This window comes from Vigna unguiculata, chromosome 3, assembly GCF_004118075.2.
Source record: "Vigna unguiculata cultivar IT97K-499-35 chromosome 3, ASM411807v1, whole genome shotgun sequence".
Classification (NCBI taxonomy): domain Eukaryota; kingdom Viridiplantae; phylum Streptophyta; class Magnoliopsida; order Fabales; family Fabaceae; genus Vigna; species Vigna unguiculata.
Window position 1 is genome coordinate 63325033 of NC_040281.1, and position 23751 is coordinate 63348783.

A 23751-nucleotide genomic window follows, 5' to 3' on the forward strand; every position below is an offset into this window, starting at 1 on the left:
ATCAAGACTCAATTATTTATTGTAACTAATAATATTTTTAATAAATTTTTAATAATATTTATTGCAATTTGAAAAATTAAAATTTAAACTATAATAAAAGTTATTTGCCGTCGTATGAAATGGTTAATGGTTTAAATTACATATTCTTATTCATCTATATTTTATGACGTAGAATTAATGTTTTATATATATATATATATATATATATATATATATATATATATATATATATATTTGAAATCTTTTGTTATGGATGAATTGTGTCAATCTAAAAATATTATTTACAATACTGATATTGATTTGTTCCATACAATTACTTATATTTTGAATTTTGATTTAAACTTGCAAGATGTGTTGCTAAAAGACAATGATACTTGAAATATTTATGTTTTGTTATAGACTTAAAATCTTAAAATTTATAATCTATCTATGAATATAATAGTTGATTTCCAATTATGATTATAGATGTATAGAACCTAATTTTTTATTATTATTTCATATAACTTGATATTTTAATATTACTTAATTATTTTTAGTATAGCATAACTAATTTATATTTCACAATTTTAGACATGTTAAATTGAATATGATATGAAATAACATATTTTTATAAATTTCATCTTACTAATTAAAATAATTATGCCATTTCAATTTGTTTAATAAAAATATATATATTTTTTATCAAATTGTTCGGATGTGTAAATTAGTTTCTCTATAACTTGTTCAACTCTGAAGGACTTTGACATGTCCGCTCCTGTCTCGTCAAAAAATGTCAAATATATTCTGTCACAAACAGAAATGAAAAAAAATAAAATATAAACTTATTTACATTGTTTACATTCATAAGAAAATTAAAATCTTGATAACATAATTTCGCACTCTACATATTAAGCTTTTCTCAAATAAAATAAAGTTAAAAATAAAAAGTAAAATAACAAAATCTTAATGTAAAAACCAAACTTTGTTAAAGTTTGTCAAAACTTTTTTTGTGAAATTATCATTTTTGTAAGCTTTTTTTTGTTATCATAAAATGCATAAAAAGTTATAAACTTGGTGTTAAGATGGTCAACCGAAGGGGTTGGGTCTATTTCAAACTCTATCTAACCTCTCCCACCCAGACACGCCGGAGAGAGAAAATTTGAAGAAAAAACAGAAACAAATAAAAAAAAGAAGTTGAAAACCTGTTATTACCAACCATTTCTGGATGAAAGATTAAGATATATATATTTTACTTGACTTAACTGAAATTTTATAATTTTCTTTGAAACTTGTAACATCATGGAACTAATTTTATAAATGTTCTGGTTGTTCTTTGTATACTTAATATATTATTTGTCTCTCTTAATAGCTTTCATTATGCATAAGCAGTCATAAATGGAAAACTGACAACATATTTAACAAGTAATGTTAATAATGAGAGAAAAAGTTGTAAAAAAATGTTTAACTGGTGTAGATACTTCTGGGCACTACTTCTTCAATACGAATACTTAAAGTTAAACTGAAATTACTTCAATATTTGATATTTTTTTTATTGAGTTTCTAATAAATTATTTTAATTAGAGTATTTAAAATATATTTTTTAATTAATTTTAAAACATTTTGTTCCCAACTAATTAATTAATTTTTATTTATTCACAAATATTAGTTGTTAAAGGATAAATTAGATCCACAGTCTCTTTCACTTTTATTTTTAACTTTATCATTAAACAATTCTTATAACAATTTGAGAAAGTTACGATTTTAATTATTAAAATTAATATCAGAGATATTATGTCAATAATATTATTTCAGTATCTCTGATATTATATCATATCCATGTATTATTTCTAACCTGTGCAGCTATTATTATCAAATATTATTTCCTATATATTGTTTATTGTATTCAATGATTTTATTATTGAGATTGTGATTGTACTTAATTGTGTTTATATAAACACAACATCTGCAATACAAAAACACCGAAATATTTATTATCTTTCTATAACTCCTCAAAAGATTTAATTATTATATTTTCTAAAGTTTAATTTACTGTGAAAACATATATATTTTAGTTAATTTTATTATTCAAATAGCTATATTTATATACTCAATAATTTTCTTTTGGCTCTAGTGTTATATTTACTTACCTCCGTCTTACAATTTAACAAGGTAATATATATGATGTTAATTAAATCCCTAAAACAACTTCAGTTTTACTAGGTAATTAGCTTCCTATTCCGTTTCCATTTTTTCTCTTCACTTTCACACCTTAACCATCCGTTTTCCCTGTTTTCTTGGATTTCAAATTCACCACTTTCTTAATTGTAATTCGTCGTCTAAGGTTTTACATTCACGTTATTTCAAAGTCATTAGTTTGTTGACATAGTCTAAGTTATTAGTCAGATTTAATATACCCCTTAACAAAAATACTAAACAAATTGAAAAATTTATAAGAAAAAGGAATATTTGTTATAAATAAATAAAAAAACCACCTTTACTGTATATATGTTCCCAAAATCTCAAATAAATACATTTTTCAGTTCTTTAATCGGAAAAAAAATTATATTTAAGAACTAAAATCATAATTAATTAAGTAAATAGTATTGTTGGTGCGTGTGTGATTTTTGTGTGGTGTGTTCTTTCTTTCCTTGTCTTTTCGTTGTAAAAATTTTGGGACCCTTTCAACGCGCATGGCATGGAAAAATAATGCAGTATACTGTAGTGAAAAGGCTTGGTCTTTTCTAAGCTCATGCAGAGATTTCAAAGCTCATAAATGTCTTAACCATTATAAATAAAGCCATAACCAGCTCCCTCTATTTCTGCTTCCACAAGATCGATCAATCCAAGGTGATAAAGAAAAGTAGAGAAGAAGAAAACCAGAAAATGGTTGAAGAGAGTTCATCCCAAAAACCGAACAGCAGCCGAACAAGGCGTGCGTCAAACACCACAATCTCAGCAGCTGGTAGCTTGGTAAAGCTTCTCCCAACAGGCACGGTGTTCGTGTTCCAGTTCCTGAACCCCGTCGCCACCAACAGCGGTCAATGCAACACCACCAACAGGTGGCTCAGCGCCATTCTCCTTCTGCTCTGTGGCTTCAGCTGCGCCTTTTCCTCCTTCACTGATAGCTACACAGGCAGTGATAAGCAGAGGCACTATGGCTTCGTAACCCGCAAGGGAATCTGGCCTTCTCCAGCTTCCGACTCCGTTGACTTGTCAGGGTACAGACTCGGCTTTGCGGACTTCGTCCATGCTGCTTTATCTTTGTTAGTGTTCGCGGTGTTGGGGCTGTTGGATACCAACACTGTGCACTGTTTCTACGCTAGTTTTGAGTCAACTCAGAAGAGTCTGCTTCAGGTGCTGCCCACAGTTGTTGGGGTGTTTGCGGGTGGGGTGTTCATGATTTTCCCCAATACCCGCCATGGAATTGGATACGCTTTAACTTCTGATCCTAACGAAACCACCCCAAAGTCCAGTGATACTACCGACCCTCAGAAAAACTCGGTTGAGAATGCTTAGTATCAATAGTTTCTTGCCATGACAATATGGCGCTCGCTGCTCCAGACTACGCACATTCCTGCATGCATGGCGTGAAATTTTACTGTAATGAGCTTTTCTGTTGCCTCTAACGACAATTATTTTTGCTTTTCTGCGACTTGTATTGTCATAAGTCGTGTTTAATGGTCGAAACTGAACTTGGTTTAGCGTTTTTCTGTGTATTTGACCAGGTTGCTTTTCAGCGACTTGGATGTACTGTGACTTTCTATTGGTTATCTCATATCATACCATATTTGTTTCGGATTTAGGAACATTTCAAAGGACACTGCCTACGTAGTTTCTACTTACGCCCCTTTCTTTTTAATAAAAGAAAGCTATATCTTTTATTTTAATTAATGCATTCTAATGATGCTATTTGCAACTAATCTTTAAAAATTATACAAATAACTTTGTTTTTTCACATAAAAAGTAGTATGGAATTATATTTAATTTAACATCATAAAATTCATATTATAAGATGAAGTTTGTATTATATATATAATATTGTTAAATAATAAGAAAAGATAATTTGCTAATAACTCAAATCACAAAGTGTGGCACCACCACTTTAAGGTTCCTTTTATCCTTAAACTTTGTATTCAACTATCTCGAAGTTACACAAGAATTAGATTTTTTTCTTTTGTAAAAAGTTGTTACAAACTTAGCACCAAACCCTTACGATTGTGAAACTAATCCAAGTGACTTTCGTTTTAGTTTAATTGTTTTTAATTATGGACTGTGAAATTGGTGTATTATATTGATTTTTTTATATTCAAACTCTTGTGTTGGGACTTTCTTTGGCGAAGACTTCTTTGTATGTTATAAGAAATCTGACTCATTACGAGTTAAACTAAAAAAAGTCAGTTCACATCGATTCACTTTTTATGAGTTAAAAATTTTGTAATCGAGTCCGATTAACCATGAGTTGGTTCACTTACAAATATTTTCTTTTTGTAATTTATTTTATATATTTATTGCATTACAATGAGAGTGAATTGACTTCATTTATTTTTTATAATAGTCTAAATAAAGTGTTCACTTAATTCTCAAAATATTATTATAAAGATAATAGTTAAATATTAAAATACCAACATATATAATTTGACAAAAAAATTAATTAAACACTCAAACATTATTAAGCAATATTCTAGCATTTAAAAATATGAAATTGTGAACATATATAATTAGAAGTAGTAAATAATTATAACAGAAAAATTTTAAAAAATTGTATAATAATGTTGGTGGGTTAGGTGGGTCAACGCACCTTTAACCCGACTCGAATCTATTTAACTCGCGGGTAAGTGAGTCGGTTCAGTTCAACCCACTTTTGAAAAAGCTAAGCCACTGTTCGTTTGCGCGGTTTGTACTGTTACCACATATTAGGGACGACGAATTTAAAAATAAGTTGCGTTCCCATTCAGTGATTTGTGCATAAAAGAGAAGATGGATTCATGAAATTTTTACCAAAATCCATCTTCTCAACAATAGAAAGATTTGAATAGATTTTAACGATTTTACTTTCATACCCTTTATATATATATATATATATAATTATTAATCATAATATAATATAAATAATTTGTTTTCTATTATTATTTTATTATATATAATAATAATTAAACATATTTATAAATAATTAACAATACATATTATAATTAATAATATATATATATATATATATATAATTATTAATATAATACATGCATAATAATAATATTTATTATTAATTATATATAGATATATATAATAATTAAAATATTATTAAAATTTTATATAATTTTAATATTTTTTTAATTCGTATTAATTAATTATAATTATTTTTATAACATTAAATTACAAAATCATTCTCTTTTTTTACACAAGGGTATTATGGTAACTTAATAAATATATTTATTTTAACATATAATTTTATCTATCACATCAATCAAATCTTTCACTAACGCTTTCATAAAAATTATTTCCAAATCCACTCACTTTACCCTCTAAATCCACTCAAAAAAACAGAAATATCCATCCACCTAAATCTACACAAATCCATCTTCACACTCTCCCCCATATCCATCTACACAAAGGAACACACCCTAAATCTTTCTCAACTCGACTCGAATCCGTGGTGAACCGGGTTGGCTCATAGATTGGAACCCATTTTGACATATGTCACTATACAAGGTACGGTATTCTTTTTTTGTAAAATATATATGTTCATATTGCCAATTTGGTGTAGTTTACATGGATCAGAGTAAAAAAAATCCATAAGATACGTAACACAAATTTTCAAGCTCAAATTCCCATGAAATTTTGTGGATAAGGACAACCCATGGATAATTTTTATAAACAAAATATTAAGTTGGTCTAATATTTTTATATCATTCTACTTTTGATTCAAGCTAAGGAAAGCTATTAATGTTAAAAGTAGTATATTTTCATGTTTATGATGTTTAGAATTTTGTTGTGGAGTATGTTTAATTTTGAAACTTTGCTTCCCTGTTTATTCCATTGAGTATGACTTGTTGATTTTACTCTTTTATGTGATTGAGATGTTTCTATTAAAAATGGTGTTGGGTAAAATATGGTTTATGTTTGGTGCGTTTAAAATTGGTGCGCATATTGAGACATTTTTGAAAGGAGGTCATTGATATAACTTATATATATATATATATATATATATATATATATATATATATATATATATATATATATATATATATATATATATATATCCAATGAACCGATTTAAAATACATTAAAACTCTTATATATTTGTTCTGGAGTTGTGTTGTACCACAAAACCGTTGGGCACCAAGCGGAGAACACAAATCAGTGAGCTCAAAGGTCAAGAATATTGGACTAGGAACTGTTGAACACTCACAAGTAAGTGGTTCTAATGGTCCATGCACTTGGCCGTACTTTAGGACCGTTGGGCGCTCACTTTACAGTGAGCTCTAGGGGTTCTGGTGCTGGGTGCCAAATTTCGGGCAATTGGCGCAAGTGTAGGGTGTTAGGTGCCACCTTGATTTTATTAGTGAACTGTCTCGGTAAAATCACGTTTCTCACTTAAATCGAGTTGAAATTTTGATAGTTGATCCAAAACACATGATTTTTCACTTTGATCATTGGAAGCTTTTGATTTGAGGTTTGTAGTAAGAAAAATGTTTTTCACAATGGTAATATAATTAATACAAATATTGTAATTGAATGTTACCCTAATGCAATAGAAAATAAATGATGAATTATTAACATTTAATTGAAATAAATAATAGGTGATATATGTTACATTACATGATGAGTTTGAATTGAGGTAAAAAATATATATCTATGATATGATGTGATGGTTTAAGATTATATAATAAATGTGATGTGTATGACCTGTTTTTATAGTTTTGTATTTTTTAAGTTGATATTAAATAATTATTTTATATTTATTATTATTATTATTATACTAAAAAATATGTAATTGTAAATTTCAATAATACTAAATAATTAATCTTTTAATTTTATTAATTTATTATTTAATATATTTATTAAACTGCCTATGTTATTTATTATTAATTTTAATTTAAAAGATAAACAAAAAGAGTAAATACAAACCAAACAATATAAATTGGTTTTATTTAGTTTGAATGTTTTCTCTCTTTCAAATAGAACCAATCGAAATCAGATATATTTTTTTTTATGTTTAATTTAAATTTATATTTAAAAAAATAGAATCAAATCAAATTGCATATATTTATCGTGCTTGTTTTGAATATCTGACATAAAGTCGAACTAAATCACATATATTTTTCATGTTTGTTTTGAATGTATTTTTTAACAAAAGTCGAACCAAACTACACCTTGAACAATTATACTCATTGTATTGTTGATACTATAATATTTCTCAGTTCCTGCAAAAAGAATAAAAAGATTAATAAAAAACTTATTACTTTTAAGAAAATGTTAGCGTATTATTTTATGAATTATTATTCAAAATATTTCAATAAACCTGTCACAAATTTATTTTTCTCTTTCTTTATTATATTTGGAGTTTCTAATAATACTAACATTTAGAAGTTCTTAAACCTTTATATATTAACTTAATCATTCTTAATATATTTTTAACTTATCATATTTAAAAAAATACGATACATAGGATTTTAATAGTTTATTAAATTATTATTATACTATTTTTAATTTTAGTTTTTTAATAAAAAGCTTTATAACAAACTACTAAGATGAAATTTATTTATTTTTTCTTTTTGATATTGGAAGGGTTCCAGACAAGATCTTAATATCATCTTTAGGTTTTATAACGAAAAGTGCATTTTATAAGTTTTTTTTATTTTTAATTTCTAGATCTAAGCGATATTTTTTTATTGACTATATACTTATATATTTAACGTATTTCATCTAGTATTGTAGGTAATTATCTTTTCGTGATGTTATTATTTTAATAGTTAAATATATTTTTGATATCTTAATTTTTATTGAAAATTATATTTATTTTCTCTTCTAAATCTTGGTCTAATTTAGTCATCCAATTTTAGATATGTTGGATTGAGTTTAAAGTTTATTTAACGTTTTAAATGTGTTTCATGAGAGCATTTGAGTTATTTATCTGACTTGACACATTTTGGCTTTAATGTTAATTAAGAAACTGTCTTGAGACACGTTTCAAATGTCAAATAAACTTAACAAAATTTGAGTAAAAGAATTAAATCCAAATATTTGTAAAGTTAAAGGATTAGATTGAGTCAAGTTTTGAGAGAATAACTAATTCTAATTTTCACCAATTTTCACTTGAAGTTAAGGAAAAAAATCATATTTAACCCTTATTATAAATCTCAGTTATTAAACCCCTAAACAGGTGATTGAACTAACTATATCATATTCAAAAACTATGATTCGAAAGTTATGTAATTTAACTAATTTGGCACACCCTTTCAAGAATTTAATCAGCAGAAAAGGAAGATGCGTTTTTTCTTTTCCTTTTTTTTTTCAAAAAGAGTTATGACCTACGTTTGCGATAACAACGTTAAACGTAACCTATTAAAATTAGAATAACGTTCAAACTAGGGGAGCATCTGGTTTCCGTAATTTACATTTTTAATGGCTATTAATTGACTTATAAAACAAATTAAGGAGTACAGACAGAGGCTGCTTTAGATGTTAATTTAGTACATAAAATTAGATTATTAAATTAAAATTTTTAAAAATTCATTTTGAAGAAGTGAATTCAATTTATTCTTATTTAAAGGAATTAAATTTTATGTTACGTCTCTCAGTTGTATTCTTACGTGGAATATAAAATAAATTCAAATTGTTTTGAATTGCTTTTTAATGTTTTATCTGGTAAGAGTGAAAAAAAAATCATTAATTTTGGCTTATCCTATACAATATTATAGTGAGTATCTTATCTTGACTATTTGATGTGTTTATCGTGGATCAACTACTGTGTTGTCTGAACTGGATGTTCCTTCAATATTGACTTAGGTTGATTGAGGTGTAAGATCTCTTAGCAATAAGTTGTTTAAATACTTTTATTAATATAATTTTTAACTGCTTAATAAGTGAATTTATATAAAATTATTCTACTCTAGTGATTTTGAGTTTATTCTAAATACACACACATTAAATATTTGGAGAATAATCCATATATAATATTTTAGATTACCAACATTTATTCAAAAAATAATTTGAGTTTATCTTATGAAATAAAGTCAACTTATATATTTAACTTTTACCATAAATTTATTTAATTTATTCACTAGTTGAAGTGTATACATTAATAAGTATTGGGTGTATTCTTAGTATTTTATTCATATTTGCTTGTCTTTCAATTTAACAAGGTATAATAAATTATACTCCATATATAGTTATAATAGCTTAGGATATAAGTTTGGACTTATTTCTTGGTTTCTTGATAAGCACTAATTAAGAAAGAAAAGTAAAATTAAAATTAAAACGCCTTTTCATATATAAAAAAGCTAATTTAAGCATATATTAATCTATAAATTTTTATATAACTATTTTACAAAAGAACTAATTTGAAATTAAATATTCAATACTCGTAATTTAGTGAAACACGAAATTTAGTCACAATTAGGTTAGGATATATTTTCAAGTCTTTATTAGAAAAGAAATTTATACCTAACTGAATTTGAGATATTTGCAAAATGAAATTTATATCTTATATTATAATTTGATTCCAGTGGATCTCCATCATACAATGACGAGTCACACTTGTGAAATAGAAAAGCAGCCACCTGTGTAAGTAGCTTACTACAATATTGCTCTTTTTTTTGTCTGACTTTTGTTCCTGAGTATGTTTTTTTTTTTCTTGTCTGACTTTTATTCTGAAAATCATTGGAATGGTTCAATTTGTCTTTCAAGATATGATTCCAAGTGATTTTACGTAGAATCCGCCGCCACCTACTTCTGCTTCTATAAGATGAACACAACCATGGAGTGGTGTGTTTGGAAAACGTTTGAAGCAGTAAAAAGAAAACCAAAAAATGATTGCAGACAGTTCATCGTTAAACACTCCATCACCGTCATCAACTCCTCCCTCAAAAACCATTGGTGGCGTCACAAGCACCACACTCGCATCACTTGCTAGCCTCATAAAGCTTCTCCCAACGGGAACAGTTTTTGTTTTCCAATTCCTGAACCCCGTTTTGACCAACAGTGGTGAATGCGACGCCAGCAACAAGTCCCTCTGCGCCGTTCTCCTTGTCTTCTGTGGCTTCAGTTGCGCCTTTTCTTCCTTCACGGACAGTTACACCGGCAGTGACAAGCAGAGGCACTATGGCATCGTAACCCGCAACGGACTCTGGCCTTCTCCGGCTTCCGACTCCGTTGACCTGTCAAGCTACAGACTCAAGTTTGGAGACCTGGTGCATGCTGTGTTGTCGTTTTCGGTGTTTGCGGTGTTGGGGCTGTTGGACAGCAACACTGTGAAGTGCTTCTACCCTGGTTTTGAGTCAACTCAGAAGCGTCTTCTTCAAGTGCTTCCCACAGCCATTGGGGTGGTGGCGGGTGGGTTGTTCATGATCTTTCCCAATGATCGCCATGGAATTGGATACCCTTTAACCTTCGATTCCAACGACACCGCTTCTCCCAACAATCCCAGTGTCAATGCCTAATCAGTACATAACTTGGGGCTGTGAATGTTTTTGCATGCTATGAAATGTTCCTGCAGTATACTTTTCTATCTCCTGTGATGTGACCGTAAACTCAAGACTTTATTCTTTAATGTATTATTGAGAGTTTTGTGTTTCATTTTTAAGTATATTATTTCATGACCTAACTTTTTGATCCAATAGTTCTAAGGTCTGTTTTGGGACGATGAAACTTGGCCTATAATGATCTCATTATGGATTTCTTGTACGTAATAGTAAGATAAGGTTCAACAAGTAAAACTCACGTATACATTCTGCATATAAATATATTTCTAAACTAATGATAGAAAAATTTAAACTATTTTTTTTTAGAATTAATCTCTTGGAAAATAATTTTTGAAACTAAAAGAATGATACTGAGGTAATAAAAACTAATTTTAGAAACTGCTTAAGCTGATAGTAGTACTTAATTTTCATATTAAATATAACACATACATTATAACTTAATTAAATTATATATATTAAAATACAATATCTTGATTTAAATTATTATATATATATATATAATAATTTAAATCAAGATATTGTATTTTTATATATATATATATATATATATATATATATATATATATATATATATATATATATATATATATATATATATTAGCCTATGGAAGAGAAGAGGTTGAAATAACATTGTTAAAGACATATTTAATTAAGGAAAATGATATTTTTACTACTAGATTTTGACAACTTTCTTTTACAACATGATGTGTCATCTTTTAAGTGGTTTTGAAATATTAAGAATGAGAAAATGAAGAAATTGAGAATCATTTAAAAGATGCCACCTAAGATTATAAAAAAAAGTTGTCAAAATTTAGTCGTCAAAAAATCATTTTTCTTTAATTAATGATGTTAAATATCTTGTAAACTACTCCCATCAAATATACATGGGAATGATGGTGATGAAAGGACCGTACAAGAAAAGAAAATTATGTAGAAGGATTATAGTAAAAAAAGGAGAAACTAAAATGAAACATCTCTTTTGGTACATAATACGAATTTTTCGTTAAATTGGTATGATAAAAATAATAATCTTATGGTACGAATTAATGAGAAAGATAATTTGCTTTTAATCAAACTCAACCACGTACAATATATCTGTTACTCCATTGGCAGATATAATTTTTGGTACGAGTTTTTTGTTTGACTTTTTAATGTGTGCGATTTCTTTTTAATCTTTCTGACCTTTTTATTATTTTGAAAATGTTTGGAATGGTTCAGGGCTTAGTATAATGCAATTTGGTGTATTAAAAATACCTCCCTATTTCTGTATATAAGTATACCTCCGCACCCATGTAAACCACCAAGATTAGAAGCAGAGAAGAAACCAAAATATGTTCATCTTCAAACAACCAACAGCGACCATTACCTGGTACCTCCTCAAACCAAATTACCAGCATGACAAACACGACATTCTTAGCATTTGGCAGCTTCATAAAGCTGCTTCCTACAGGCACAGTTTTCGTGTTCCAGTTCCTGAACCCTGTCGTGACAAGCAGTGGTAATTGCAACGCCACCAACAGGTGTCTCAGTGTCATTCTCCTTGTGAGTTGTAGCTTCTGTTGCGTCTTTTCTTCCTTCACGGATAGCTACATAGGCAGTGACAACCAGAGGCACTATGCCATCGTAACCCGAAAGGGACTGTGGCCTTCTCCGGCTTCCGACTCCGTTGACTTGTCAAGATACAGAGTCTGGGCTGGAGATTACGTGCGTGCTGGGTTATCGTTGTCAGTGTTTGCGGTGTTGGGGCTGTTGGACACCAACACTGTGCACTGCTTCTACCCTGGTTTTGAGCCAACTCAGAAGACTCTGCTTCAGGTGCTTCCCACAGTTATTGGAACAATAGCGGGTGGGTTGTTCATGATCTTCCCTGACAAACGCCATGGAATTGGATACCCTTTAACTTCTGATTCCAACCACACCCCCAACCCGAATGACAGTGCCTTATCCTTGTAATTTGGGCCAGTGAAAATATATATTGGCGCATGCTGCAAACTGTGTGTGTACTTGCAAATGTTATTGCTTTATACTTTCGTATTTCGTAGAGTAATAATATGTAATATATAAATGCCATTAGAACAATACTACTTTTCATCTTTATTTTATAGAGAACGGGATTGGACATACGCATAAAGTACGAGAGAACCTAGACAAACGATGAATACCATTCATTATATAATTGTTGAGTTTGACAACTTATTTGGAAGAGGTCTTAGGAAAATGCACATTCCATAAAGGGGACTGAATAGATCGCGAGGTTCTTTGTTTCACAGCATGTTTTCAAGAAACATATTCAGTAATCAATCTTATTTATTGACCAAATCAACTACTGCTGGACTCCACCGGAGTCACCCACGATTTCAACCTTCAATTTTGCACTTGTTGAGTAATTGGACGCAGGTGTTCTCTTCTTTACTATATCTCAAATATAAGTAACAGTTGAAAAAGGAGAAATATAAAAAAAGGTAAAAGGGGACAACGATGTGTCTCATACTGAAAGCAAATGTCAGTATCATGTTACAAAACAATATAGGCTTTAACTTCATGTCCTGTAACTGGCGGCAGTTGCAGCAAACTCACCATAAATTACTATATACACACCTAATCTCAGTAGCTACCTTCCCCCAGAAAATGATTTCTTTTGAAATGCTACATAGATAACACAAGCTATGTAATGGTCCGTTTTCTCCCAAGATGTTGGTTCTCCTCTGTTGCAACTGATGCCTTAAAGCCCTCGACCTTCGACCCCAGAGATAAATTAATCATTACCGTCAAGGAATCACATTTTCCATCAGCCATCAACAAATAATGCATCAAGGAGGTTCGAAGATGAATTCCCACTCTCAGCCTCATCAAAGAAACCATTGGCAGCACTTTCTCTTCTAGCTTTACGCTCTTCAATGATAGAATCTTCTGTTTCAGTGCAGTAATTACGTCGACCCTGTTTTACGGGTCTCTCAGCCACAACAAATTTACTTCCATCACGAGATCTCTCTTCAAAACCAGCCCAGACTGGCAAAAACAAACGTTTCAGAAACTACATACAGTTCTATATGGAATATTTCAAAAGCAGTTGGAACTATATCTTAACGAATTACATTTGTAACAAAATGCAATCTCTATATGTATCTTAACAGTCATTTCGTGATGAATATAAGATGTACATAAGAACAGTTAAAATAGTCACTCGGTTTCTATAGATGTTTTCAACTTCAGTTTTAGTTCCTAAAAAATTGTAAGCTTTATCAACAAGTTTTGATAACAAGTTTATATTACTGGAATGTTTTAGTATTAGCGAGATTGACTAAAACATAGACAAAGAGTAAGCACGGACACTAAATCTTACAGTTTTTTCGTGTAGATTAAAATGGGAAGAACAACAAAGATCAAATAAAATGAACAATTTAATCTAATATAATTTAACCTAATAAAAAAGCTACACGCACTGGAAATAGGTCGGCATAAGCAGCAAAAGGGGGAAATTTTAAGTAGAATAAGATAATAAAAGAAACCTGCGAAATGATGGAGTACTATGGAAGCAGCTACAGTGACATTCAAGGAAGCAGTGCCGGAGCCATATTGAGGAATGTAGACGAAAAAGTCGCATATTTGAATTTCCTTAGGAGAAAGACCTTGGCCCTGCAGATGGATTAAAAAAAATTGAGGAGTAAAGGGGAAAATTTAAATTGAAGGAAAAGCGAAAGAGAGGTAACTACCTCGTTGCCCAGTAGGAATGCAGTGCTCTTCTTGAAAGGGTGGTGGCTGACGGGGAGAGCGTCGTTTGTGATCTCAACGCCGCAAATATCGCAGTCTTTGTCCTTGAGGAAGTCGCGAGCGTCGTGGAGGGAGTGGAAGTGTCGAAATCGGAGGTGGGAGGAGGAGCCATGGCTGCCGAAACAGTTGAAATCTCTACGGCCAACGAGGATGAGTTCTGAGACGCCAAACGCGGTGGCACTACGAGCCAGCGTTCCCACGTTGTGCCTCTTCGCTATGTTGTGCACCACCACGTAGCTCTCCCACCCCATTCTTCTCCATTCAGTTTTTCCTTCCATCTCCAAACGCCGTTTCCCTTCCCCAGGGTTCCTCCCTTTCACTTTTCAAATCCAAATTACAACATGGGCCCATATTCTTCTCGGGCCTCCATTTCGGCCCAATCATAACACACTCAACCCAACCCAGTCTCCGATTATTATCGCTTCAGAACATGCAAACGAAAGTTTCTTATCTTTTCTCAAATGTAGACGATTAAACAGAGAATAATTTTTCAGAGATTTTTATTATCATAGAATCGAATAGAACATGTACAAGAATTTTACAGATTCAGTCTTATTATATGACAGGATAAAGAACAAGAGAAACATTTGCATGAATATGTGTACACAACGTTTTCTCGTATATTATTATCAACACTATCTATTTGCAAAGATTTGCTTATTGATTTTGCTTTGCTTCACTTCTATAAGTATATGTTAGAAGCCCTCATCATTGTGACGTCCTCGTATAAACCTCCATTTGTGATGTCTGTGATGTCTACGGGCTTATGAAAAATAACAGCTATTTACATTTGTAGAGAGTCGATCAATCCTCCCTCTCGTATGCTTGTGATACAGGCAGCTGTTTCTTAAGCTGCAAATTGAGCCGCCGCAAGCCTAGCAATTGGAACCCTGCAAAGGTGTTCTCATAGTCTCAGTTTGACATTGCAAATACAAAATTTTCATTTTCTGATATTGTTGAACTGAAAATCTGACCTAAATGGAGAACATGAAACATAGTCAAGTCCAATTTCTGCAAAGAAGGCAACCGAAGAAGGCTCCCCACCGTGCTCTCCACATACTCCAACCTGATAATCAATATAGTGTTTTATCTCCATTTGTTAGATTGTGAGAATAAGATGTCTAATAAAAGAAATTAGTTTAAATTTCTATTGCTGAGTTAATTCTCCAACCTTTAGATTTGGTCTAGCGGCACGACCCTTTTCTACGCAAATCTTGACGAGTTGACCCACACCTCTCTGGTCAAGTACCTGCAATTATTCTCAACAATTTTAGTTCAGGAACCGTCCTTCATTATTGTAAATGGCCAAACTAACATCAAGCAACTAACCTCGAATGGATCATGCTGCAGAATCCCAGAAGATAGGTAGATGGGAAGAAATTTTCCAACATCGTCTCTACTATATCCAAATGTCATTTGAGTAAGGTCATTGGTTCCGAATGAAAAGAACTCTGCTTCCTTTGCAATCTAGATGAATCGATGATAGGATGAGAAAGTTTAAATAACAAAAAAGGACAAATGTTCCTTTTAACTCCTGCGCTGCAATTATAAATCTATAAAAGGGTTTATGATTACAATCTAAAGGTTGAACTCGAGTAAATGCGAAACAATGACCGTTTTTCTTCAAATCTTTATTCAATATTTTATTGAGTTCAGGTTGAATCTTCAAGACATCAGGATATGAGACTTACCTCGTCTGCAACTAGTGCAGCCCTTGGAACTTCAATCATAGTCCCAACCTTATAGCTTAAAGAAGAACCCATCTCAGACAAAACATTATCAGCAACACTCCTTATTAAACTCGCTTGATGCCTTAATTCCTGCCAATTAAATTATTAGTACGCATGATTGGATGCATGTGAAGTAAATTAAATAACAACCAACAAGCGAATAAATATGTAAGAAAAAGGACCATGCCTGAGGTGTACCGATAAGTGGAACCATTATCTCTGGAAGAACTGTAATACCATGGTTTTTCACTGAAACAGCAGCCTGAAAGATTGCACGGGCCTGCATCGCAGTCAGTTCTGGGTATGATATTCCCAGCCTGTTCACAGAATTTCAGTTGTCAAACATGAGGAATTGCAAGTCAAACATGAACTCCCCGATCTCAACATTCATCATCAGTCATATAAGATACGAACAGATTGCAGTTTTCTGTCACACACAACACGAGCATTACGAGAGGAGGACAAACCTGCAGCCACGAAAACCGAGCATGGGGTTCACTTCTGATAGCTTTTCTATCCTGGAGTGTATTTCCTCTTTTTTCATTCCTGTCTCGGAAGTTAGTTCACTGACAAAGTGTTCCAGGTCGTTGCCCTCTGGAAGAAATTCATGAAGTGGAGGATCTAACAATCGGATTGTTACAGGAAGACCATCCATTGCACGAAATATCCCCTCGAAATCTGATCTTTGATAAGGTAGCAACAGGTCCAGTGCAGCTTTCCTCTGCTCTGGTGTACCCGCCATTATCATCCTTCTCACAGCCTTTATCCTCTCGTCCGAAGCAAAAAACTACAAAACACCAAAACATGCCAAAACTAATAATATAATTTCTAACTACTGTATGTTGATAAGTAAAGAAGAATAGAAAAGTTCGTTTCACTTCGGATTCAAATGGAAAAAGGCTAAAATAGTCTATTAACTCAATCTTTAGCTTATAAGGAGGATATTAGATATAATTATCCCAGGTATTCACACTTTTGATATAGATACAGTAAGGAGTTGAATGTTTGTTGTACCATATGCTCTGTCCTGCAAAGTCCAATCCCTTGAGCACCATTTTTTCTAGCCGTTACAGCATCTGCAGGAGAGTCAGCATTTGCCATAACCTGATAATAGACAACAGCATATCAGAGAGTTTATAGAAAACAAGTTCCTTTACTCAACTTCTGCAGCAGATAAGGAACACGCAGCACCTTCAGATGCCTTATTTCATCTGCCCAAGACATGAAAGTTCCTAAATCATCGGTTAGAGCCGGAGGAGAAAGTGGTTGCTTTCCCAGTATCACCTCACCTGTTGACCCATTCAGTGAGAGCCAATCTCCTTCTGCTATCACCTTATCACCAACTACGAAGACCTACATTATGAATAAAGATCATTCATAATTACAACAGGAAGATCTTTCATTAGTATTCATATCACATAAATAGAAAATCCCAGCTTACCTTCTCAGCATCCTTTACAAGGATATCAGAGCAACCAGACACACAACACTTTCCCCATCCACGGGCTACAACAGCAGCATGAGATGTCATACCACCTCTAGCCGTCAAGATTCCAGTAGCTGCGTGCATGCCTCCAACATCCTCTGGACTTGTCTCATTCCTCACCTTCAACAGTTCAAGATTGCAATAACATTTAATGATTGTTAATGGATGCCTCATTCAACACAACCATAAATGTTAGTAAATCAACGACAGCATTTACATCCCAACTATAAAATTTACATTCTTCTGTGAAAAATATTTACCCAAGTCAACTCTGGATTTTTCTAACTAAAACTAGACAGGTAGATTATCAAGAAAACGAACAAAAAGATGAAAAGCAAAAAAAATTTCAAGTGAAAAAAGGATTACCAAGATAACACTTTTTCCTTGTGCATGACATTCTTCAGCATTGTCAGCAGTGAACACCACCTGCCCTACTGCGGCTCCAGGGGATGCAGGCAAACCAATGGCAATCACTTGGTTCTTGTAAGTAGATGGATCCTCAAACTAACCAAATAAATTTAGAACAGTTCCGACACATTAAGTATTAATGAAGTTTTTAAGAAGAAAAAACAGATTCATTAATATATCCTTTTGTAAAAAAAGGTTTTGATTATATATACTTAAAATCAACGTCAACATTTTACTTATATATAGAAGGAAATCAAAGGCACATGATACATGGATAATGGCTAGACAAGTATATACCTGTGGGTGGAGAAGTTGATCAAGATGCTGTGGCTCTACCATTTTGATTGCAGAACGAATGTCAACAAGCTTCTTTTTGGCCATATCTACGGCTATTTTTACCGCACTTTTACCAGTACGTTTTCCGCTTCGACATTGCAACATCCACAACCTATTGTCTTGGACAGTGAACTCAATATCCTACAATATAATTGCAATTTCAGAAGGTTTGTCTCTCAGTCTATTAGAGAATTAGTATGAATTATAAAAGTAGAACTAATATATACACAAAGATTAAATTTTACCATCATATCCTTGTAATGTTTCTCTAGAAATTCACAATTCTCCTCAAGTTCCTTATAAGCTTCTGGCATGGAAGATTTCATGACCTCCAAATCTTGAGGTGTCCTGATTCCAGCAACTACATCCTCTCCCTAACAAAAACAACTCAGCATTTATTTGCTGAAACATCAGCATCAAGAGTAATTGATACCATCCACAGGTTAACAAATATGATAATGACTATGAAGAAAGAATAAGTAAATCACATTTAACCTGTGCATTAATTAGAAATTCGCCATAAAGTTTGTTTTCACCAGTGCTTGGATTTCTAGTGAAAAGGACTCCAGTTCCTGAAGTATTCCCCATGTTACCAAACACCATGGACTGAACGTTTACAGCAGTTCCCTTTAGACCAGTTATTTGATTAATGTTCCTATACTTAATTGCCCTTGGGCTATCCCATGAATTAAAAACAGCTTTAACAGCTAGTTCTAACTGCGTCGTTGGATCTGCATTGACAAATGAATAAAGAAAGATGAGGGGATATTTTTTTTTCTTATAAACAATTTGGTGAAGATAGCGGACATGGATCAGTGGCTAGGACGATGAGAATATATCACAAAAAAAAGTGAAGAATTTGGTGTGTTGGCACCTGAGGGAAACTTTTCTCCCCTGGCTTCAAGGTACACATTCTTGTACTGCTCAACAAGATCCTTGAGATCATGGGCTGCTAGTTCAGTGTCAAGTTTAACACCTTTTACACTTTTTAACTTTTCTAACTTCTCCTCAAATAACGAATGTGGAATATCCATTACCTAAAATGAAACATAAATCAACAGTTAGAAACAAAAGCAATGGAAGACAACTATTTTAGTTTTCTATTTTTAGAGAAAGATACTGATATACAACATTGATTGAAGGATTCTAGTTTTCAGTTCGTCTAGTTTTAGATGCTAAAGAAAGGTTGACAATCTACAAACGTAAGCCAACACAGAGCAATGCAGAGGGTGTAAAAGAACCACTCACAACATTTCCAAACATGTCTAAGAAACGTCTATAAGAATCATAAGCAAACCGCTCTCCACTTTTTGCTGCCAAGCCAACAACCACTTCATCATTCAATCCTAGGTTGAGAACTGTGTCCATCATCCCAGGCATGGAAACCTAGTAAACGCAAGGAAAACAAGTTTAGGCTATAAACATGTCACACACACCATAAAGAATCAAATTTAAATCAAATTCGAATACACTTATAAATAGAAGTGGATGTTTCAACAATCATATAGAGTGAATTTCCTATCTACAGCTTAAATTAACACTCTATGATTGAAGATTAAAAGAAAAGATTGCTATTTACTTTATTCAATGCCAGTGACAATCAAGTTCATTTTCTTGCATGTTGTTCCATCATTTGGGAACCAATGTCATTGTCAAAATAAGTAGCTTATGCTCATTAGTGATTTTCATTTTTTCTTTAGACCCTTTTCATATAAAGGAGACTCCAAATTCCAAAAGTGATCCTAAGGAGAGGCACTTAACAAGAAAACAGAAAAAACAAAAACTCAATGCTCTCCTACCGCAGCACCAGAGCGAACTGAGACTAGAAGAGGTTTTGCGGGATTTCCAAGATTGCCTCCCAATTCCTTCTCGACGAAAAGCAAGCCTTGAAGCACTTCCTCCCATAAGCCATCGGATAGCTTCTTTCCATTCTGTTGATATTCTTGACATGCTTCCGTTGATATAGTGAAACCCGGAGGCACAGATAAACCAATGCTTGCCATTTCTGCCAGGTTCGCTCCTTTTCCTCCCAGCTGTAGTTAACAAACATGCAACTGTTCATCAATTTAAAGGGAAAAAAATAGCCCTCACATTGTATGCCACTGGACAACCTTATTTTGCTGAACATGTGTAGAGTGTTTATCATGATGGAACACAGTAAAATTATGTTTCTTTTTTAAGACTTAAATCCACTTTTAACCCTTATAATATTGGTCATCTTTCAATTTCAATCTTTATAAAGTTTTACATATTATTGTTTTTGTAAGGATAATAAATTTTCAAGCTTCTTTTAAATTTTATTATTAATATAGTAATATCTTGCATGAATAAATAAGTAAATGGTCTGAGTGACAAGCAAATAAGGATGAACAAAAATGAATTTAAGCATTTTTTTTTTGACAGATCAATTGTGTGCTTACCAAGAACTTCATGTCCTTGCTTCCTTCACTTTTACCTTTTCCAAAAGTGAATACCCGCTGTTTAAAACAAACTAAAAAAGTTAGCTGCACACCAATCTACAATCTTCAAACTTTTCATCATAAATTGACAAGTTTACTTTGAGAAATGTGTGTGATAATATGACACATTCACATTTACATAGTAACGGGGAGGAAGACAGTTCATATTTTAGTATGATATCATTTTTTAATTCTCTCCGTAAATTTAAGTATATAACTTGAATAGTCACTTATTTATTGAGTTATTGAGAAAAATTATTTAAATTTAAATTTAAAATAAGTAGTTTTTAAAAATTTATTGATTATTTAAAAATGTTAATATCTACAAAAGTTGTCATAAATTTGATTTTAAACAAGCTGAAATTAAATAATTTATTAAATTATTTAATTTCTGTTATTTGGTCCATTTTAATTTAATTTCTATTAAATGAAAACAAAAATATTAAGTTGAAAAACTTCTAGTAAACTCACTTGGAGTTTTGTATTGTCGTGGACGAACCTTTTAGCCTTATTAATATTTTTGAAAATGATCGGTTGAAACCCATTTTATGACCACTTTCTTATTTCCTTCTGTGTCATCCCACAACATACCATTCACATATTTGAATTTGTTTTTTTAAGATGTGCCCCTGGTTTGAAATAGAGTTTATGAATTAAGGAAAAATTTTACTGTTAGCACCATGGTGAAAGGGGAAGAAACACTAGGTTAAACTATGTACTTCCCCTAACCTCCCTCTTTAGGTTATTGCTTTCGCTCTTCCAGTTCCATTTGAGCGAGCTTACGCAATTTTGGTTGTTTGTGTTTCATTTTGGGAGAAAGGCACATAGTAGCGCGTCAGAAAAAACATTTAAGGTTCTTTCGGTATATTAGTCTAGGTTACATAAATCTAGAATAATTTCTTTTATAAATTTATTGAAGTTTTTCCTCAACTTATATTTTAATCTATTATTTTCTTAGATTAGAGAACCTTTTTCTTTTAAAAGGTTCTTAAGATGTTTATAACCATAACTTCACTACAACATAATTTTAATCACTAGATGTGCTCATCTATTTTTAACATTATATATTTTAATTATTATATAATTTTTTTCTAGTGTCCAACTAAAATATAAGAATTCCAAAAATGCAACAACCAAAATATTATTAGAAAACATTGTTAGTGTTGATTAAAGTATACCTTTTGTTCTAATATAAGTGGTTGGTAGTGAAACTTTTATTTTATCTTTTGGTGACGTTTTTATTGCGTGTAATGCCTACTCAGATTTATTCTATTTCACATCTTTCCTTGAATAGTTTATTTGTTAGACTCAAATAGAAGAAAAGTGAGAATGATAATAGTGAACATAAGTAAAGTTTATAATTTTTTTTTTCTCACAAACATGCAAAACAATCCACAGAAAACTTTTCAGAATTGAAACCTAATTAATTATGTCATACAAACACAATCAAGTATACTACTTCAAGGGTAAAAAATTAAAAAAACGTAACACTTGTAAATGAATTATGATTATGAAAACTCATCAATAATTTAGAGTTTATATTTTATTCTAAATTTTATATAACAGTATTAAACAATATTAATAATGATAATAATAAATAAAATTTGGTATTATTAAATTAAAAAAAATTAAAATTTTATCTTTTGACTTAGATTAGAATTGATGTTTCAAAATATTTTAAAATTTTGTTCTTTTCCCCTATCAACTTTTCCTCTATGATGATTCATTTTTCCCTCATTGTGTCTCTCTTTTCCTTGATCTCTTCTTCCCTTCCCTAATCCCTTCACAATACACCAACACGACACCCAGAATCACGTTTATGAATCCAGATAATGGACTTGCACCAAAAGCAACATTGCAGACAAACAACTCGTTTCAATGTCCTAACTCAAAAGTAATAGAAACCCAAATCTCATTAAACTCTAACAATGGCCATTTCAAAAAACAATCCTCCCAAGATAAGACCAACGACGTCAGGCCCCAAGTGGAAATGCTAATTTTATAAAGAAAATTTGATGCAGTTTTTAAAGTGGCTTATAGTGAATGTTCCCGTCAGAGATAGAAATTTCAATTTGATCTTAATAAACAAAATATAAAACCTGGAGAATGACGGAAAAAAAAAAATCAATGTGAAACAGAGAATGGGAGAACGGGAAAAACCTGAACTGCCTTCATTGTAAAACTCTGAACCTGAACGGAATCGTGCGAACCCAAGAGACAAGAGAAAGGGGTGAATGGAGAAGGCCCTGAGAGAAAGTAGCAAAGGGAAAAACGGGAAACTTTGCCTGCCTTCAAAAATAGCGCGAACTGTTCTCTCCTCTCACGCCGAAATAATAATTAAAATTTGATTTCCCTGCCCCTTATAAAGCCACCTAAGGGAGTCAAATGTAGTAAAGATTATGGGCGTCAACAAATATTTTCCTAATATTTTTGAGGTCTCAGACTTTTTGTGTTAAAATAAACAATCAAACTTGGATCTCTCATTGGTGTGTCTAGTCATCGACTGTTTCCTTCTGCACCTTCAAAATTTTTGGAACACCTTCAATTTTTAAATAGACCTTTTAGAATACAGAAATAGATTCTAGAAAACTCATTATGAAAGGAGTGGAAGGCACAGTAAATTGGTTTTCTTTCCCTTTTTCATGGGTCTCTTCCACAAATATCGCAGCCTTTGTCTTTGAGGAAGTTGCAAGCTTCGTGGAGGGAGTGGAAGTGTCGAAATCGGAGGTGGGAGGAGGAGCCATGGTTGCCGAAACAGTTGAAATCTCTACGACCGACGAGGACGAGTTCTGAGACGCAAAACGCGGTGGCACTGCGAGCTACCGTTCCCACTTTGTACCTCTTCGTTATGTCGTGCACCACCACGTAGCTCTCCCACCCCATTC

General features: G+C 31.9%; 5 protein-coding genes across 5 annotated transcripts; 3 read left to right on the forward strand and 2 right to left on the reverse strand.

Annotated features, from left to right (window-relative positions):
- The first annotated feature begins 2805 nt into the window (after window positions 1-2805).
- On the forward strand, window positions 2806-3777 carry LOC114179726 (protein DMP2-like). The gene has a single exon (XM_028066151.1). The coding sequence runs from the start codon at window positions 2863-2865 to the stop codon at window positions 3493-3495; it is 633 nt and encodes a 210-aa protein (XP_027921952.1). The 5' UTR covers window positions 2806-2862; the 3' UTR covers window positions 3496-3777.
- Window positions 3778-9712: 5935 nt separating this feature from the next.
- On the forward strand, window positions 9713-10811 carry LOC114179164 (protein DMP2-like). The gene has a single exon (XM_028065402.1). It carries the CDS (start codon window positions 10005-10007, stop codon window positions 10632-10634), a length of 630 nt encoding a protein of 209 aa, XP_027921203.1. The 5' UTR covers window positions 9713-10004; the 3' UTR covers window positions 10635-10811.
- Window positions 10812-11560: 749 nt separating this feature from the next.
- Window positions 11561-12749, forward strand: LOC114175572 (protein DMP2-like). Its single transcript, XM_028060325.1, has 2 exons — window positions 11561-11572; window positions 11982-12749. Exons 1-2 carry the CDS (start codon window positions 11561-11563, stop codon window positions 12627-12629), a joined length of 660 nt encoding a protein of 219 aa, XP_027916126.1. The 3' UTR covers window positions 12630-12749.
- Window positions 12750-12955: 206 nt separating this feature from the next.
- LOC114175938 (putative TrmH family tRNA/rRNA methyltransferase) lies at window positions 12956-14754 on the reverse strand. Its single transcript, XM_028060792.1, has 3 exons — window positions 14390-14754; window positions 14186-14312; window positions 12956-13685 (listed from the first exon to the last, which is right to left on the reverse strand). The coding sequence occupies exons 1-3, from the start codon at window positions 14723-14725 to the stop codon at window positions 13465-13467; spliced, it is 684 nt and encodes a 227-aa protein (XP_027916593.1). The 5' UTR covers window positions 14726-14754; the 3' UTR covers window positions 12956-13464.
- Window positions 14755-14788: 34 nt separating this feature from the next.
- On the reverse strand, window positions 14789-23717 carry LOC114175937 (pyruvate, phosphate dikinase, chloroplastic-like). The gene is made up of 19 exons (XM_028060791.1): window positions 23027-23717; window positions 20828-20884; window positions 20207-20440; window positions 19656-19793; window positions 19282-19444; window positions 18903-19138; window positions 18653-18781; window positions 18369-18548; window positions 18030-18167; window positions 17619-17783; window positions 17369-17530; window positions 17192-17281; window positions 16645-16964; window positions 16365-16494; window positions 16139-16267; window positions 15777-15914; window positions 15619-15696; window positions 15422-15513; window positions 14789-15337 (listed from the first exon to the last, which is right to left on the reverse strand). The coding sequence occupies exons 1-19, from the start codon at window positions 23039-23041 to the stop codon at window positions 15295-15297; spliced, it is 2637 nt and encodes an 878-aa protein (XP_027916592.1). The 5' UTR covers window positions 23042-23717; the 3' UTR covers window positions 14789-15294.
- Between the last annotated feature and the right edge of the window lie 34 nt (window positions 23718-23751).

What these genes read in the sequence shown, in the direction of transcription:
- LOC114175938 (XM_028060792.1), bottom strand. Translation starts at nt 14,725, where the DNA reads ATGGAAGGAAAAACTGAATGGAGAAGAATGGGGTGGGAGAGCTACGTG. An exon ending in CATTCCTACTGGGCAACGAG is followed by an intron (nt 14,313 to 14,389) that starts GTAGTTACCTCT and finishes ATCCATCTGCAG; the next exon opens with GGCCAAGGTCTTTCTCCTAA. An exon ending in AGTACTCCATCATTTCGCAG is followed by an intron (nt 13,686 to 14,185) that starts GTTTCTTTTATT and finishes TGTTTTTGCCAG; the next exon opens with TCTGGGCTGGTTTTGAAGAG.
- LOC114175937 (XM_028060791.1), bottom strand. An exon ending in GCAAGGACATGAAGTTCTTG is followed by an intron (nt 20,441 to 20,827) that starts GTAAGCACACAA and finishes TGTTAACTACAG; the next exon opens with CTGGGAGGAAAAGGAGCGAA. An exon ending in CAGTTCGCTCTGGTGCTGCG is followed by an intron (nt 19,794 to 20,206) that starts GTAGGAGAGCAT and finishes TGCGTTTACTAG; the next exon opens with GTTTCCATGCCTGGGATGAT.
- LOC114179726 (XM_028066151.1), top strand. Translation starts at nt 2,863, where the DNA reads ATGGTTGAAGAGAGTTCATCCCAAAAACCGAACAGCAGCCGAACAAGG.
- LOC114179164 (XM_028065402.1), top strand. Translation starts at nt 10,005, where the DNA reads ATGATTGCAGACAGTTCATCGTTAAACACTCCATCACCGTCATCAACT.